The sequence below is a fragment of the Galeopterus variegatus genome, unplaced genomic scaffold, assembly GCF_000696425.1.
Source record: "Galeopterus variegatus unplaced genomic scaffold, G_variegatus-3.0.2 Scaffold3308, whole genome shotgun sequence".
Lineage (NCBI taxonomy): Eukaryota > Metazoa > Chordata > Mammalia > Dermoptera > Cynocephalidae > Galeopterus > Galeopterus variegatus.
The window spans coordinates 90402-107757 of NW_007729419.1; the positions used below are offsets into that span (position 1 = coordinate 90402).

Here is a 17356-nt window from a genome sequence, read left to right on the forward strand (position 1 = left end):
TAGCAAGGAAGTGCATTGATTGACTTTTCCTCTTTTTTTGTGTAACTATTTGTTCATGATGGTTATCACCACTTGGGATTATCTAATTGACTAAGTTTTGTTCTTCTGGTCAGTGTGAACTGGGATCTACTTGACATCTTATTTGGCTATTTCTTTTTTATTAAAGAGATGGAACTTTTCTTATACATGATCTTTCAACTTCTGTTTAATATGTTTTTATTATTTTCTCCCTTTTTAATCATGTGTTTATTCATTGTTACTCTGGACATAAATCCCTTTAAATTGCATGTATTGCAGATATTTTTCATTCACTTTGTTGTCATTTGCCTCCTTTCATTTTAATTTATTTGAATCTCTCAGTCTCTTCCTTTGGGGCTTACACTTTTTCTTATGTGAGAAAATTCTTCATGTTTTTACATAAGAAAAAAAATTTGCCTGTGTCTTTTGAAGTGTTCTGGTTTTGTCTTTTATTTATAAATTGACCATAAACTGATTGTTGTCCATGGACTAGAAAGGAGTACGCTGCATTTTCACCATGTTCTTCAGAAGACTTTGACCATGGTTATACATTCATTATTTTCATTAGGTTTAGAGAAGTACTTTTTTGGAATTTTAAAAGGGGACATCATGGGGAAAGTGAATTTTTTCTAAGAATATGTGCCGTCTCTCCCCTTGTTCCATTTTGCTTTAACATTATACAATGTAATGTCGCCTTTTGGCTGATAAGGAATCATTTGTTCCTGAAATTGGAGAAAGGATTCTCTATTTTTTGGAAGAAGGCACTGCTGAATCCTTTAAATATTTTATAATCATGGTCAATTTCACCATCAAGCTATTGTGGAACTCAATGAAATCTTTTGGAATTTGCAACTGTTAACCTGTTGTTTGAGTTCAGCAAGGCCCAGGGTACACTGCCATGGGTCTATCAGAAAGGGTTTCTCTGAAATCTTTTCTTCTCAGTATTTGTATGTACATATGAGGGTGATCCAAAACGTTTTTGGAGTTAAAAGATTGAATCTTTCCATAAACTTTTGAAGAACACTTGCCTGCTAAAACTGGGTGGAAACCTTCCCTGAGGCTTAGAACTATAGGAATTTTTTTGAAGATCTCAGACTTCTTCCTCATGCCTAAGATCTGTCTCCCCAATTACTTTATAACCCAATGAAATGGGTCAGAGAGAAAAAGGAAATATAGAGTCTGTGATTAATACTACACAAGCAAGTTAAAATTAATACATTAAAAATTGTAGAGCAAGTTTTTCATTCATCCAGGTAAGTCTGACTACTTCCAATGGCCTGGAGTCCTTCACAAAAATATGGTCATTTGGACCTTGCTATGAGTTGGATTTCTACAGGCCTCAGGACTTTCATGCTTGGTGAAAGGAATTGAAGAAAATGCTGTCACTCCTTCAGTGTTTATTTGTTCACTGAATCTCATCTAGGTTTTACCCTGTGCCTCATACAGTACTGCCTAATGTCAATAATAAGGGAGGAAATGGAAGGAATTTCTCACAAGGAATGATGGTCTTAAAAATTTGTGCCATTTTTATAGTATATCTGTCATTTCCCCAAGGTAAACTGGAATCCTCCATTAGATGGCAATAAGACTTGTAGTGCTCACAGTAAAAATGTAGAGATCAGTTCCTAGTTTTCATGGTGCTGTTAAATTCATGAGGAAGTGAGCATGGACAGAGCTCTCATTCTGATGACCATATTTATTTATCATAAAACAGATGTTTGGAGACTACGGAATTGTATGTGAACTTTTCTGAATTGAGTATACATCCCTGTGTTTTCTTCTCACTATTTCTCATTTAAACACGTTTGAGATGTTTTTAGGACTCAGTGGCCTTTGAGGATGTGGATGTCAACTTCACCCTGGAGGAGTGGGCTATGCTGGATCCTTCCCAGAAGAAACTCTACAGAGATGTCATGGGGGAAATCTGTACACACTTGGCTTCTATAGGTAAGGATGACACATTCCTTCCTTTAGTCAATTAGAGAAAAAGTGTTTCTTATCATCAATGCTGTTCCACAGTTTGGATGGTGGAAACAATACTTCGGTGACTAAATCAGGCACGGTCACAGCTCATATTGAACATAAAATCTAATATTTTTGTATAATTTGTAACAATTTATGATGATTTTATTGGTCCTACATTTTAGGAAAAAGATGGGAAGATGAGAACATTGAACATCAGTACAAAAATCACAGCAGAAATATAAGGTAATTTGTATTCAGAAGAGAGAGCATTGTCCCATGGGAGAATCTTAATATGTCAAAGAATTTAAAAAGTAAGGAAACTGAACAAGCCCAATCTTAAATTTATTTATTTGTAGAAAACGTTTGCCAAAAATGTATATTGAAATGTGACAAAGATGTTCAGTGTTTGCAACATAGGAAACTTAAGAGACTGCATGTATGAATATCACTGTTTTCAATAGCTGTAGTGAAAGGTTCTTACAGAGCAATCACTTTCAAAAAGCTCAAGCATGGCAGAAAACCTACAGTTTCACTGATACTAGGAAAAATGTAAGTCCAATATATATCAATGAATGTGAAAGTGTTAATAGTGTGGTTCTCATTTTTTTTAGAGCAATCATATTGTAGAGAAATTCAGTGAAAGTAAAGAAAGTTATCACTGTGGAGAAGCTTTCAGTCATATTCCAAACCTTAATCTAAACAAGAAAAATCCTTTTGTAGTAAAACCATGTGAATGTAGTTAGTGTGGTAAAGTTTCTTAATAGGCACATCTTATCACACACTGGACCCAAATCTTAAGTCATATTCCAAATCTTAATCTAATTTTGTAGTAAAACCATGTGAATGTAGTTAGTGTGGTAAAGTCTTCATGTGTCACTCGTTTCTTAATAGGCACATCTTATCTCGCACCAGACCCAAACCACATGAGAATCAGGAATATGGAAAGAAACCATATAAACACCAGCAGTGTGGGAAAGACTTCTGTTATCTCCACTCCTATCAAATTCATGAAAGGACTCACACTGGAGAGAAATGGAATGAACATAAAGAAAGGGGTACATCCTTTATTTCTCTGGCAAGTGTTCAAAGACACATGAAAACACACACTGGAGATAGACCTCATAAATGTGAAATATGTGGAAAAGGCTTTGACTGTGCCAGTTCATGTCAAAGTCATGAACATATCCACTCTGGAGAGAAACTCTATGAATGTAAGCAATGTGGCAAAGCCTTCAGTCACTCTTGTTCTCTTAGAGTGCACGAAAGAACTCACACTGCAGAGAAGCCCTATGAATGTAAACGCTGTGGTAGAGCCTTCATTCACTCTGGTCACTTTCGAGAACATGAAAGAACTCACACTGGAGAGAAGCCCTATGAATGTAAACAATGTGGTAAAACCTTCGGGTGGCACAGTTCCTTTCGAGTACATGAACGAACTCACACTGGAGAGAAGGCCTATGAATGTAAACATTGTGGTAAAGCCTTTGGTTATTCCTCTTCCTGTCGAAAACATGAACGAACTCATACTGGAGAGAAGCCCCACGAATGTGAACACTGTGGTAAAGCTTTCACTTGTTCTGGCTCCCTTAAAGTACATAAGAGAACTCACACTGGGGAGAAGCCCTATGAATGTACACAATGTGGTAAAGCCTTTAATAATTCCTCTTCCTGTCAGAAGCATGAACGAACTCACACAGGAGAGAAGCCCTATGAGTGCACACAATGTGGTAAAGCTTTCAGTTGTTCCTGTTCTCTTATAGTACATAAAAGAACTCACACTGGGGAGAAACCCTATGAATGTACGCAATGTGGTAAAGCCTTTAATAATTCCTCTTCCTGTCAGAAGCATGAACGAACTCACACAGGAGAGAAGCCCTATGAGTGCACACAGTGTGGTAAAGCTTTCAGTTGTTCCTGTTCTCTTATAGTACATAAAAGGACTCACACTGGGGAGAAGCCTTATGAATGTACGCAATGTGGTAGAGCCTTCAGCCATTCCAGTTCATTTCGAAGACATGAAAAGACTCATACTGGAGATAAACCCTAGGAATGTAAGCAATGTGGTGAAGCTTTCATTTGTTCCAGTTTCTTTCAAAAGCATAAAAGAATTCATTCTGGATAAAAATGATGAAGTAAGGAATGTGGAAAAGTCTTCAGTTGGCTCATATACTGACAAGAACAAATGCACACTGGACTGAAATCTCATTAGTTTTCAAAATGCAAGATAGTTTAAAATTTTCACAAATTTTTCAAAGTCATGTGAAAACACACTGCAGTGAAATCCCATAAATGTCAGTAGTGTGGAAAGCCTAATGAAAGTTAATTCATGTATAATACTCTAGAAATTTTGCAATGTGAAAGAAATGTGAAAGTAATAACTATACTATGTTTATCCATGCCTTATATCTTAATGTGGATCTATCAACTACTGACTTCCTTTTTTTTGCAAAGAAACATGGAGTTGAAACAGTTCTGTATGTACTCTTAAGCCAATAGTACATGAGTTTAGGAGTTTTATTTTTTGGTCAGTTAATAAAATTCTTTCCCTTTTCAATTTGAAATGTGTTGTATGTGTGGGAAATTGAAATATATTGTTTATATGCAGGTAGGTTTAATTTTTATATACATGAATTGTTCATTGAGCAATATACCCTTGAAAAATGAGTCTTTGTTAATTGCTGAGATTTTCCTATTGGCCAATATGGCAGGTAGTAGATACTTTTTATCTATTATATATATTTCACCTTTATTTCTTATGGGAAAAAGAACATTTAAAAAATATCAGACAAAAAGATTGTTATTCCATTTTCATTGCTAATAAATAGTTGGCATTAATTAATTTGGAGGTATGTAATGTTCATCATTGACTATATGTTCATATGAATTCTTATTTTCATTTGTTTCCCTACAGTGTATTGGACATTCTTTTCCAATAGTACCTTAGTTAAAATATATAAGTTCACTTATGTGGTGGTAGCAAACTATAGTAAGTCTTCTTTCTGAGTCAACTGAGACCATTATGTTAAGTTAAATAGTCAGAATAGAAACCTAGCCACAGACAAAGAAAGGATTACTTTTCCAATCAAAACTTTCTTACTTAGAAAGTATGCTCTCAGTGCTAATTTAACAACATTCCTCATATACCAGGCACTGTAAGCTCAGAGCATACAAAACTAAGCACAAATAATCCAGGTACTCTAGGCTCTGGATTCAGGGGCATGAAACAAAATTTTGAAGTTTGGGTACTTACAGTTTTGTGAGAAAAAGTAGATGGTTAACAAATGGTAAAGGTTTGGTTTCTAAGACCAAAATAAGGGATTTGAAGGAAAGGAAATGGTGACATGTGAGATAATAAGGCAGCTGGGGTGTGTGTATAACTTTTCTGTGGAGGCTAAGTGCATCCGTGAGTGAGTATGTCTTCACTGATCATTTCAGTTTCCACATCTAGTATATCTTCAACACTTTTTCAGGAATTGCTCAGGTGCGGATGTAGACACAGGGGAGCGATACAGACAGTCCTGCATTCATGGGATGAGCAGTCATGATTTCCCATAGAGATCTATATAAATGTGCTTATCTTTATTTTTGCCATGGTTAAAAGTTTTAGCTTATGTAATACGTGACCATGAGTTTGGACATGGTTGTCTGTGTCTTCAGACTTCTCATTGATTTGGCCATGAGTTTTTTTTTTTTGGTTTTATTTCACATGATTTGAAAAGTTTTTGAGCCACCTTTTTATATTTGGCATTATTAATAGTTTTGCTCTATGGACTGACAAAATATGTACTCCATTGTACCATAGAATCCCTCCCAATTTGAGAAAGAGTTAACAGTCATCTACACAATGCTTGCTCATCATCAGTGGAGTGGTAGCTGTGCAAGTCTACTGTGATTTTTCTGGTTGAAACACCAAAAAGAGTGATTTTAGAGGTCAGTTACCCAAATGATAGAGGTGACCTGCAGATACTACGTTTTCAGTAATGTCTGCTTAGAAATTTCTTTGGCAAAATGCTCTGGTTTACAACTCTAAAGTTCCACCTTCCACAAAGTCCAAGGGCATGGACACAATGCGGCCAAGTTCCTTGCTATGGTGTAGCAAGGATGGTCTTTTGTCCAATTCCCAATAAGTCCCTCATTTCTATCTGAGACCTCATCATCCGCATGGCCTTTACTGTCCACGTTTCTATCAGCATTCTGTTCACCACCACATAAGTCTCTAAGACATTCCAAACTTTCCCTCGTCTTTTTCTCTTCTTCTAAGTCCTCCAAACTCCTCCAACCGTTGCCCTTTACCCAGTTCCAAAGCTGCATCCACATTTTCAGTTACCTGTATAGCAACACCCTACTCGTCAGTACCAATTTTCTGTATTAGTCCGTTTGCGTTGCTGTAACAGAAATACCTGAGACTGGGTAATTTATAAAGAAAAGAGGTTTATTTGGCTTATGATTCTGGGACAGCTGCATCTGGCACGAGCCTCAGGCTGCTTTAATTATGGTGGAAAGTGGCAGGGAGCTGATGGGTACAAGTAAATCACATGGTGAGAGGAAGCAAGAGAGAGAGAGAGAGAGAAGGTGCCAGGGTCTTTTTAAGCAACGAGCTCTCGTGGGAACTAATAGAGTGAGAACTCACTCATTAATCCCCCCTCCCCGAGGGAGAGCATGAATCCATTCATGAAGGATCCGCCCCCATGACTCAATCAGTTTCCAACACTGCCACATTGGAGATCAAATTTCCACATGAGTTTTGGAGGGGACAACACATCCAAACTCCATCAATTCCATTTATATCACAGTCTAGTAAAGTCAAGATTATAGGAATGTAACTCAGATCAGTGATGTAGGGTGGAGCAGTTCTGTACAAATGGGCACCAGAAGAATCTTCTTTGGAGGTAATTCAGTGTTTTCCATCTTTTTGGGGAGAGGGGGACAGACAACTGGCTGATATGGGGATTGTTCTTCATCCTATGCTTATGTTATAACTGTACATCTGTGAAAATTCACAATTATGTTTTAGTATGTGTATGTATTAAAAATAATTAGTAGAGAGCAAATAAATATGCTTTCATATACTAGGACAGTGTTAAGCTGACCTGAACCTTGATTTTTATGTTGCAACACTTCTTTCCAGCCCCATAGGGTCCTTTATAGGAAGAATTGAAGAACTGGGGAGGAAAGGACTTGGACCCTTGCAGGCCTTTTTTGGAACTCATCTCATAAACACCCTCTAGGGCCACACCTGCCTTCATCTTACAAATGCAACTGGTTAGAAGTGAGGGGGATCCTGGAGTGTGTCCTGGAGTTTACTATAGGTTTTTCAGGTCAGATATATGGGATTCTGGGGTTCTGAAACAAACACACTCTGCCTTGTTCTCTCCAAGTAGGATCCTCTTATGGGCACCCTGATGGTTGAGCACAAATAAGGTGTGTTTCCAGGACCAGTCTCTTAATAGCCATTTCCACTTCTAGGCTTTCCGTTTCAAGGCCCCTCTGTCTTCTCGTGAGGAAACATCTTTGAGAATGGACAGCTGACCTATTTTTTGGAAAATTTCTCTACAGCACGGGCTGGCCTGGTGGCACACTCGGTGGAGTGTGGCGCTTGGGAGTGCGGCGGTGCTCCCGCCGAGGGTTCGGATCCCATATAGAGACCGGTCCACTCACTGGTTGAGCGCGGTGTGGGCGCGACACTGAGGGTTGCGATCCCATTACCAGTCACGGAAAAAGACAAAAAGGGAAAAAAAAAATTTCTCTACAGCAGCCCCAGGTAGTTGTGAGGAGAGATGGTGGAGGAAGGAGTGGCAGAACCCACGTCATGGGACTCAGCCACTGCAGTGCCCTCTTCCCCGTAGTCATTGGCTCAGCTTCCACAAGCACAATCACACGATAATAGTCTCATATCTGAATCAGAACCCACGTCATGGGACTCAGCCACTGCAGTGCCCTCTGCCCCGTAGTCATTGGCTCAGCTTCCACAAGCACAATCACACGATAATAGTCTCATATCTGAAAAAGTTCCTATGCTATCACTTCCTCCTTAGTGCTGTTTTTGTTTTGTCCTGTATGTTTTGATGTTTTGTGTTGTCAGTTTTCTTCATTTATAATTATTTTCTGATTTTCCTTTTTTTCCATCCACTAATTCTTTGAGTGTTGCTTAATTTCTCCAAATTTGTGAATCTTTGAGTCTTTCTTGTTTGTGACATTATGTTAAGGTCAGAGGGGAGGTAGTTTGTATAACATCTATTTGTATTATTTTTATTTATTAATTAGCAGCTGGCCAGTATGGGGATCTGAACCCTATGTTCTTATTATTTTTGTAGAATTTTATATTAATAGATATTATGTTTATATTTTAATACTATAAAATTTGTATTTATATGTATATGTTCCTGTACCAAATGCCTAAAACGTAGAAATGGGTTTGGAACTATATAATGGGTATAGGCTGGAAGAGTTTTCAGATGGGTGCTAGAAAAAGCTGAGATTGCTTTTGTGGCTCACTAGTATTCAGTTGTACATATATTCCATGTTTTCTTTATCCAATCATCTATCAATGGATATTTAGATTGGTTCCATATCTTGGCTCTTGTGAATAGAGCTTCAGTAAACCTGGAATTGCAGGTATTCCTTCAATGGAAAGCAATGATGCTTTCCATTCCTTTGGTTATAAACCCAGCAGTGGAATTGCTGGGTCATGTGGTAGTTCTACCTGTAGTTGTTTGAAAAATCTCCATTTGACTAAGTGCATATAATTGAACGTTTTATATTACATATTTCACTGTACGTAGTAAGAAATATATCCCCTTGTCCAGAAAAAAAAATAGCTGAGATTGTGGAAAAGAGATAAATAGAGATGGTAGCGAAGGGATAGAATACAAATGTCTGTTCTACGACTGTCCTATCATTGTCCTTTGAAAGCACATAATGGATTTGGTTTCACAAGTTCACAGTTGGAGAAGTTCTTTGCCTCTTTTGAATCTAAACCTGAGTCTCACTCATATCTGATTTACATGACATTGAGATGACAGTTTGGACTTCAAAGTTTAGAGTTGATGCTGAATCAAGTTAAGACTTTTGAGCCTCTTGGGATAAAATGAGACTATTTTGCATGTGAGAACATGGGAGGCCAGGAGCTAAAAGTGATGGACTATGTGTCCCCTCTAAATTCATATGTTGAAACTTCCCATTCTGATGTGATACTATTAGGAGATGGTATCTGTGGGTGGTAGTTAGGATTTGATAGCATTGTGAGGGTGGAGCCATTGTGAGTGAGATTAGTGTCCAAATAAGAGTTCTGAAAGAGCTTGCTTTCACCCTCCATGTCTGATGGTATGAAAGACAGAAGTCCACAAACTGATAAGGCTCTCCCCAGACAGTGAAGCTGCGAGGGCCTGGATTTTGGACTTTACAACCTCACAGATGTCAGAAATATTGTTTAAGCCACCTGCTTTATGGTATTTTGTTTTAGCAGCTCAAGCTAATTTCAAAATGGGCAAAGGACTTAAATAGACCTTTTCCCAAAGAAGATATACACATAGTCAATAAGCACATAATGTTCAACATCACCAATCATTAATAGTATCCATTAGAATTACTACTATAAAAACATAAGAAAATAAATGCTGGCAAGGATGTGGAGTGATTGTGACCCCTGTACACTGTTGGTGGTTATGTAAAATGGTGCAACCATTGTTGGAAATGGTGTAACAGATCCTCCCAAAATTAGTAATAGCATAGAATCCAGCATTTTCACTTTTAGGAATCTACCAAGAAACATTAAAGGGGAGTCTCTGAGGTATTTCTATACCCATGTTCACATGGAAGGAAACCAAGCATCCATCCACAGATAAATAAATAATGAAAAGGCAGTCTATTCATAAACGGAATGTTAGCTTAAAAAAGCAAAGAAATTATGACATATGCTACAAAAAGGATAAATTGTAAGGACACTATGCTTGGTGAAATAGGCCTTTTATATAAAGACAACTACTGTATAATTCAGCTTTTGTGAGGTACCTAGAATAGTCAAATTCATAGAGAAAGTAGAATGCTGTTTGCCAAGGGTTAGAGGAGGTAGGTAATGGGGGGTTATCAAGTATGGGCATAGAGTTTAAATCCTTCAAGATGTATAGAGTTCCTGACATGGACAGTGGTGATGATAAACCTCCGAGGTTGCTCCTCAAGGCAACCCAGCTTGGAGGATGCCCACAGTAACCTGAGTGGACAGTGATATTGGCAGGACTCTCTTTTACTTCCCCCCCCCCCCAGCACACCCGAAGGTTAGGCTCCACTGGCTGCTGGCTGAATGCTACATTGTTTTCAACAATGCCCTGGGGAATAAATTGCTCTACAGACTAATCCAGTTACAACTTCTTTAAAAGAATACTTTCTGAGCTCAGTTTTAATATTTATTCCGACCCCTAGAAAGCTTTTTCAAGCTCCTGTCTTCCCCAGGTTTTCTCCTCCAAGCTGTCTGACCTGCAATTAAGGGTTATCTTAGTCTGTGCTCCTGTAACAAAATATCTAAGACTGGGTAATTTTATTTATTTTTATTTTTAAATTTTTTTTTCTTTTTTGTCTTTTTTCGTGACCGGTAACAGGATCACAACCCTCGGTGTCACGTCCGTACTGCGACTGGCAACGGGATCGCAACCCTCGGTGTCGCGCCCGCACTGCGCTCAACCAGTGAGTGGACTGGTCTCTATATGGGATCCGAACCCTCAGCGGGAGCACCACCTGCACTCCCAAGTGCCGCCTGCGCTCCCAAGCGCCACACTCTACTGAGTGCGCCACCGGGCCAGCCCCATTTTTTAATTTTATCAATATACAATGTAATTGATTTTCATGTCCCTTTACCAATTCCTCCTTTCCCCCCCTCCCTCTCCCACCTCCTCACACCATCAATATCATATCTGTTCACTTGTCTTAACAAGTTCAAGGAATTATTGTGAGTGTTGTCTCCCCCCCGCCCCCTGGCTGTTTGTATATTTATTTATTTCTATTAATTCCTACATATAAGTGAGAACATGTGGTGTTTCTCTTTCTGTGCCTGGCTTATTTCACTTAACATAATTTTCTCTAAGTCCATCCATGTTGCTGTGAATGGCAGTATTCTTTTTTATAGCAGAGTAGTATTCCATTGTGTAGATATACCACAGTTTCCTTATCCACTCATCTGATGATGGGCATTTAAGCTGGTTCCAACTCTTGGCTATTGTAAAGAGTGCTGCAATAAACATGGATCTTCAGGTATCCCTTCTACATGATGATTTCCATTCCTCTGGGTATATTCCCAGCAGTGGGATAGCTGGGTCATATGGTAGATGGATCTGCAATTGTTTGAGGAACCTCCATACCATTTTCCATAGAGGCTGCACCATTTTGCAGTCCCACCAACAGTGTAGGAGGGTTCCTTTTCCTCCACATCCTCTCCAGCGTTTATCGTTCAGAGTCTTTTGGATATTCGCCATCCTCACTGAGATGGTATCTCAGAGTGGTTTTGATTTGCATTTCCTGAATGCTGAGTGATGTTGACCATTTTTTCATGTGTCTGTTGGCCATTCATATATCTTCCTTTGGGAAATGCCTATTTAGCTCCTTTGCCCATTTTTTAATTAAGTTACTTGGGTTTTTTTGCTATTAAGTTGTTTCAGTTCCTTGTGTATTCTGGATGTTAATTCTTTGTCAAATGTATATTTTGCAAATATTTTCTCCCACTCTGTTGGTTACCTTTTTGCTCTGTTGGTTTCTTTTGCCATGCAGAAGCTTTTTAGTTTGATATAATCCCATTTGTTTATTTTTTTATTTTTCCTTTGGTTGCCTGTGCTTTTGGGGTTGTATTCATAAAGTCTATGTCCATTCCTACTTCCTGAAGTGTATCCCCTCTGTTTTCATACTGAAGAGGCAGTCTTCTCCCCAGTGTGTATTCTTGGTGCCTTTGTCAAAGATCAGATGGCTGTAGGTGTGTGGCTTGATTTCTGGATTGTCTATCGGAAAGCAGCAGGCAGATGTCAGGTACAAGCAGATCGCATGACAAGAGGAAGCAAGAGAGAGAAGAGGTGCCAGGGTCCTATAAACAACCGGCTCCCACAGGAACTAATAAAGTGAGAACCCACTCACTATCCCCACCCTCAGGGAGAGCATTAATCCATTCACGATGGATCTGCCCCTATGACTCAAACACTGCCACATTTGGGATCAGATTTCTACATGAGTTTTGGGGGGACAACGCATCCAAACTCTATCACCCACCCTCAACCTGAGCCAGCACACACCCCTCCTTTATTGCCCTCCTAAGAACAGTCTGACCTCAGGGTGAAACAGTCTCTGATCCAGGATCTGATTTTGTCACCCTTCACCACGCCTCCCCTTGTGTGTTCTTTCTAACCCTGTTCACTCCTGCCTATGAACACAAATTCTTTTTCTAGCTGAACTTCAAGAATCTTGTAGATCTTTTTTTTTTTCCTTTTTGTCTTTTTTACTGACCGGTAACGGGATTGCAACCCTCGGTGTCGTGCCCGTACCAGGGACTGGCAACGGGATCGCAACCCTCGGTGTTGCACCCGCACCACGCTCAGCCAGTGAGCGGGAACCGGTCTCCACATGGGATCCGAACCCTCGGCGGGAGCGCCGCCGCACTCCCAAGCGGCGCACTCTCCAGTAAGAATAAGGTCACTTTAGAATAAGGTCACTTCTAACTTAAATCCATATTTGTTTCACTTAACAGTGTCTACCAACAGCCCCAGGACAATAACAATTACAGTCTCAGAAAAGCATCACACTCCCCCTTCCATTTCAAACCCAACAGCATTTGTCTGTGGGTACCCAGCTGTCCAGGGCTCTGCAGCTTCTCAGTAGAAAGTCTCTATCCGTGGTCAGCGTGGGCAGACACAACCTGCAAGGGGAGGCTCCCAGGAAGAAACAGCCGGACTTCACTGACCTCCCTTTGCAGGCTCAAAACTGGCCTTCGCTCACAGTCACTGGACTCAGGACTCTAATCCCCAGTCAAGACTATTCACATACTTTTATTTATTTATTTGTTCGTGTTTTTTTTTTTCTTTCTCTTTTTTTTTTCTATTCACTGACTTTTAATAGAGAAAATATCCAGTGTTTGAATAATCCAGCAAAATTGCTCAAACTCAGTGTTTATGTTTATGAGAGGAAAGAAAATTATAAAGCACATGTATTTTATAGCTGGAAAGGAAAAACAAGTATCTGTCCCTCTCAGTAAAGAGGTCATTTCATTATTATTTCCATGATGACAAATCATTTGACAAATAATAAAACACTTTTCGTTATTGCCGTGTCCCTTCTCATTGGATTAGCATTAATGTCTGAAGTCCAGATGACAGGAAACAGAGCAGTTATTCACTGTCACGCTCTTTACCTGGGAAGGGGAGGAACTGATGTTTTGGTGGATCTTTTTAATTCACCAATTTATCTACCACACTTTTTTGTTGAAATTTTTTTTTTTTTTTTTGCAGCTGTTGTAAAAGCATAATCTCCCCTATTTCTCTGAGATTTTTTCCCCAGTAGAATTCTCAAGGCTAAGCCCTGGAATTTCATTTGACATGCAAAATAAAGAAGAGACCTGAGAAACTTACTACACGTGCTCTGGAAAAGAGAAAAGTAAATAAGAATTTCAAACAGATAAAATATAAAGGTAGATGTTTATTTTTCTGAAATCCACCTCTTTTTTTCTCTTTGGAAATATTTTATCTTTCAAGCTCTAATAATAAAATAAAACACACTTTACTTTTAGTGAAAAGCTGAATCTCAGATAAGTGAACAAATCTCAAGGTGACGAAGCTTCCATTATATTTTTCTCCCTCTCTGAACCTGCCTGTTTAAGCATCTCATGTAAGTGGACCATACAATACCAGTCCTTCTGTGTCTGGCTTATTTAACATAGCCCAGTGTTTTCAAGGTTCACTCCTGTTGTAGCACATGTCAGTACTTCGTTCCTTTCTTTGGCTAATAGTATTTCATCCTGTGAATATACCACACTTTGTTTATCCATTCATATGTTGACAAGCACTTGGGTTGTTTCCACAGCAGTCCTTTGCTATCGTGAGTAAGGCTGTTATAAACAATGCTGCACTGCACATGTATCTGATTGAGTCCCTGCTTTTAATTCTTTTGGATTATATACCTAGGGGTGGAATTGCTGGGTTGTGGGGTAATTCCATGTTCAACTTTTTCACGAACCACCACACTTTTCCATAGTGGCTGCATCTTTCACATTCTCCCCAGCAATGCACAAGGGTTTCTATTTCTACACATCTTCACCAGCATTGGTTATTCTAAAAAAAAAAAAAATAGAATAGCCATTCTAACAGTGAGAATTGGTATCTCACTGTGGATTTGATTTGCATGTCCCAAATGATCTGGGACGTTGAGTGGTGTTTCACGTGATTATTGGCCATTTTTTATATATTCTCTGGACAAGTGTCCCAATTTTCGAATTGGGTTTGTTCTTGTTGTGTTTCTGTCGTTGAATTATAGCAGTTCTTTATATATTCTTGATATAAATACCTTATCAGATATATAATTTGCAAATATTTTATCTTATTCTGTAGGTTGTCTTTTCATTCTCTTGTGAGTGTCCTTTAGTATAACAGTGTTTTTAATTTTGATGTAGTCCTGTTTATCTATTTTTCCTTTTGCAGCCTATGCTTTTTGTGTCATTTAAAAAATCATGGCCATATGCAATGTCATGAAATTTTCCATGTTTTCTTCTAAGTGTTTTATAGTTTTACCTCTTAAATTAGGTCTTTGATTCATTTAAAGTTAATTTTCATGTAGAATGTAAGATCTGGGTCCAAATGAACTCTTTTACAATTGGATATCCAGTTTTCCCAGCACTGTTTGTTAAAATAATTGTCCTTTCCCCATTGAGTGACCTTGGCACTGTTGTCAGAAATCACATGACCATGTATGTGAACATATATTTCTGGGCTTTCTATTTTATTCCAGTGGCCACGTCAACAAGTCTCCTCTCACCTCACTTACTCCTACTTCTTTTCCTGTGTATATTTTTTGCATTGTACATTTTAGAAACAGGGAAATAATGGCTCATAGGCTTTACTGCTTTTTAAAAAACCTATGAAGAGTTAAATAATAAAATCATAAATCAATAAAAAGCAAATTGAATAGTATTACCTTTACCTCTATAAAGTGGAATCCCCTGTATAAAAAAGTCCTCCAGAAAACTGCTTTGAGCCATTTTCCAGAAAGGGAAAGACCGTGAAGCGCCCTCTTGTGGTGAGGGTGGCACTAACATCCACACACCCTCTCTGGGGTTTTTGCTTGAGACCTCCAGCATCTATAGCAGGTAATGGGCAGTTAATAATATTCTCTGTTTGCCCTCAATGAGCAGGTGATGTAACAGGTTAGGGAGAACAGAAGCAAATAAAATGGACATGGCACTCATTCAAGATAACAGAGTCTATTTTGGAGGACAATTTCAAGTGAATAATTTAAATCAAGAGACATGAGATAGCCACTGGTGAATTCAAGCTGGGGTCAGTCAGACTGCTTGAAACTGTGCATTTACATAATGCTTAGGATTTAGCTACAGAAATGACTGTATGGGCCAGTGGGGGTGGGGGGTGGGATTGAGAGAGAGTTTCAAGTAGGTAAATTGGACATGTACATTCTCAGACAGCACTTGGTGACAACATGAACTGTGAAAACTAGAGAGCTGCTGAAGCAGAGGAAAAAGGGAAGAACTCACATTTGTTTAGTTATTTTACAGAAAAAGTTGTTAATGTGAAGATGGTAGTTTGCTGGCATCTTTGTTTTCTCAAGGGAATAATTAATTGCCAGTTTTAAAATCCATATAAAGTATCATGAAATATTCCTCTTCTGCTTTATACATAAGCACAGGGGAAGCAGGCACTCTGCTGATTTCTTATTCAAACTGGGATTGAGGCTCTTTGTCTCATTTAACTTATCACAGCTGGAGTGAAGCAGGTGCATAACCTCGAGTGGGGAGCAGAGGCCTGAGGCCAGTGACTCCAAGCTGAGGCCAATCTTGAGCCTGCAAAGGGAGGGAAATGAAGGCTCCCTTGGTGCTTCCTGGGCAGCCTGCCCTCCCTGTAGCTGGCCTTCAGCTGCTCAGAACAACTGCAGAAGGAGGGTTGATGATGAGAAGCTGCAGAGCTCTGCAAAGCAGGAGATCCAGATGCCTATGAAGTTGTGGGGGGGGGGGGCGATCTGTCCTTTTTGAAGTTGTAACTCAGGTTGTTCTGGACAGCGTTTTGATTTGGGCACGCATAGAGTTGCTGGAGTCATAATGTATTTCGTATACATGAAGAAAATCTATGAAAGTCAGACTTCAAAAAGACCCATTGGGTTGTCTCCTGGAGAAAATGTTGATGAATTTAACTGTGTGTTTAGGTGAGAACCTTATACTGACTCCAGATGACAGTTTCCTGCTGGTGAAAAACGAAGGTTGAAGGAGGGAGCGTTTTCACACCGTTTGAGGGGAAGAGGATCGCTTGTGGAGCTCCCAGAGTTAAATCCTTAGGTTTCCCTGCCCCATCACTGGGAACTGATGTACTGTCAGGCCCCATTTCAGCAGTTGGAGTCTGGCTCCCGCTCTTGGGAATATGTTTATCCTCTGAATGTGGGTTTTTTCTTGTGAACTGTGGCTGCAGCAGGCTGACTATCTGAGCCAGTTCAAATGTTTCCTTTTTATTGCTAGATACTATATTTAATTCATTTATACTATAATGCTGCCATATAACTTCAGTCTTTCCATGCATTTAATACTTTTATTTCCCTGTTGGCATATTTTTATTTTCATGGCCAAAGATGAGATGAGGTGTGAGGACGTCTTGGCCATGCTGCCAACAGCCTCATCCCAAATTCCTGACCCATCAGAACATCAGGCCCTCCCTCCTATTCCAGTCCTGCCTGGCTTGGCCTGGGCTCCTGTCCTGCTGTAAGGCGAAGGGATGGCTCCATTGGAAGCTGAGTCAGGAATTCCCTACTCACATTTGTGACCCCCGGCCAGGAGGAAGAATCAGGAATGGCCCAAACAGTACATAAAGAGGCCAGTATCTGCTTTGGAGAGCCAGGGTAAAGTTCCGCTGACATGCAAATATCCCCAGGGCCAGGGCAGTGTCAAGGGCGGGGAGGAAACAGGGCCTGCAAAGGGTTGCGGCTAGAAGCTGTCATTCTGGCTCCATTCAGCCACGTGACTTATCGCTTCAGCGGTCATTCAAACGGAAGGGGCGGGGCCTGGAGCACTGTCCAATCAGGCACGCCTCGGGGCGTGGCAACGTTCAACCCTCTCCTGGGCTCTTTGTTTCTGGCGCCCGCTGTCCTCGGTTTGGCGTCTACGCTGTTTCCCAGAGGCCGGGGTGCCCCGCCG

General features: G+C 39.7%; 1 protein-coding gene across 1 annotated transcript in view; it reads left to right on the top strand.

Moving 5' to 3' along the window:
* Positions 1-17356, top strand: part of LOC103600336 (zinc finger protein 709-like) — a 49504-nt gene that overhangs the window by 3463 nt on the left and 28685 nt on the right. Inside the window, 3 exon segments of the mRNA XM_008584605.1 lie at positions 1839-1965; positions 2166-2226; positions 2875-4095. Coding sequence (XP_008582827.1) covers positions 1839-1965; positions 2166-2226; positions 2875-4095 — 1409 coding nt within the window.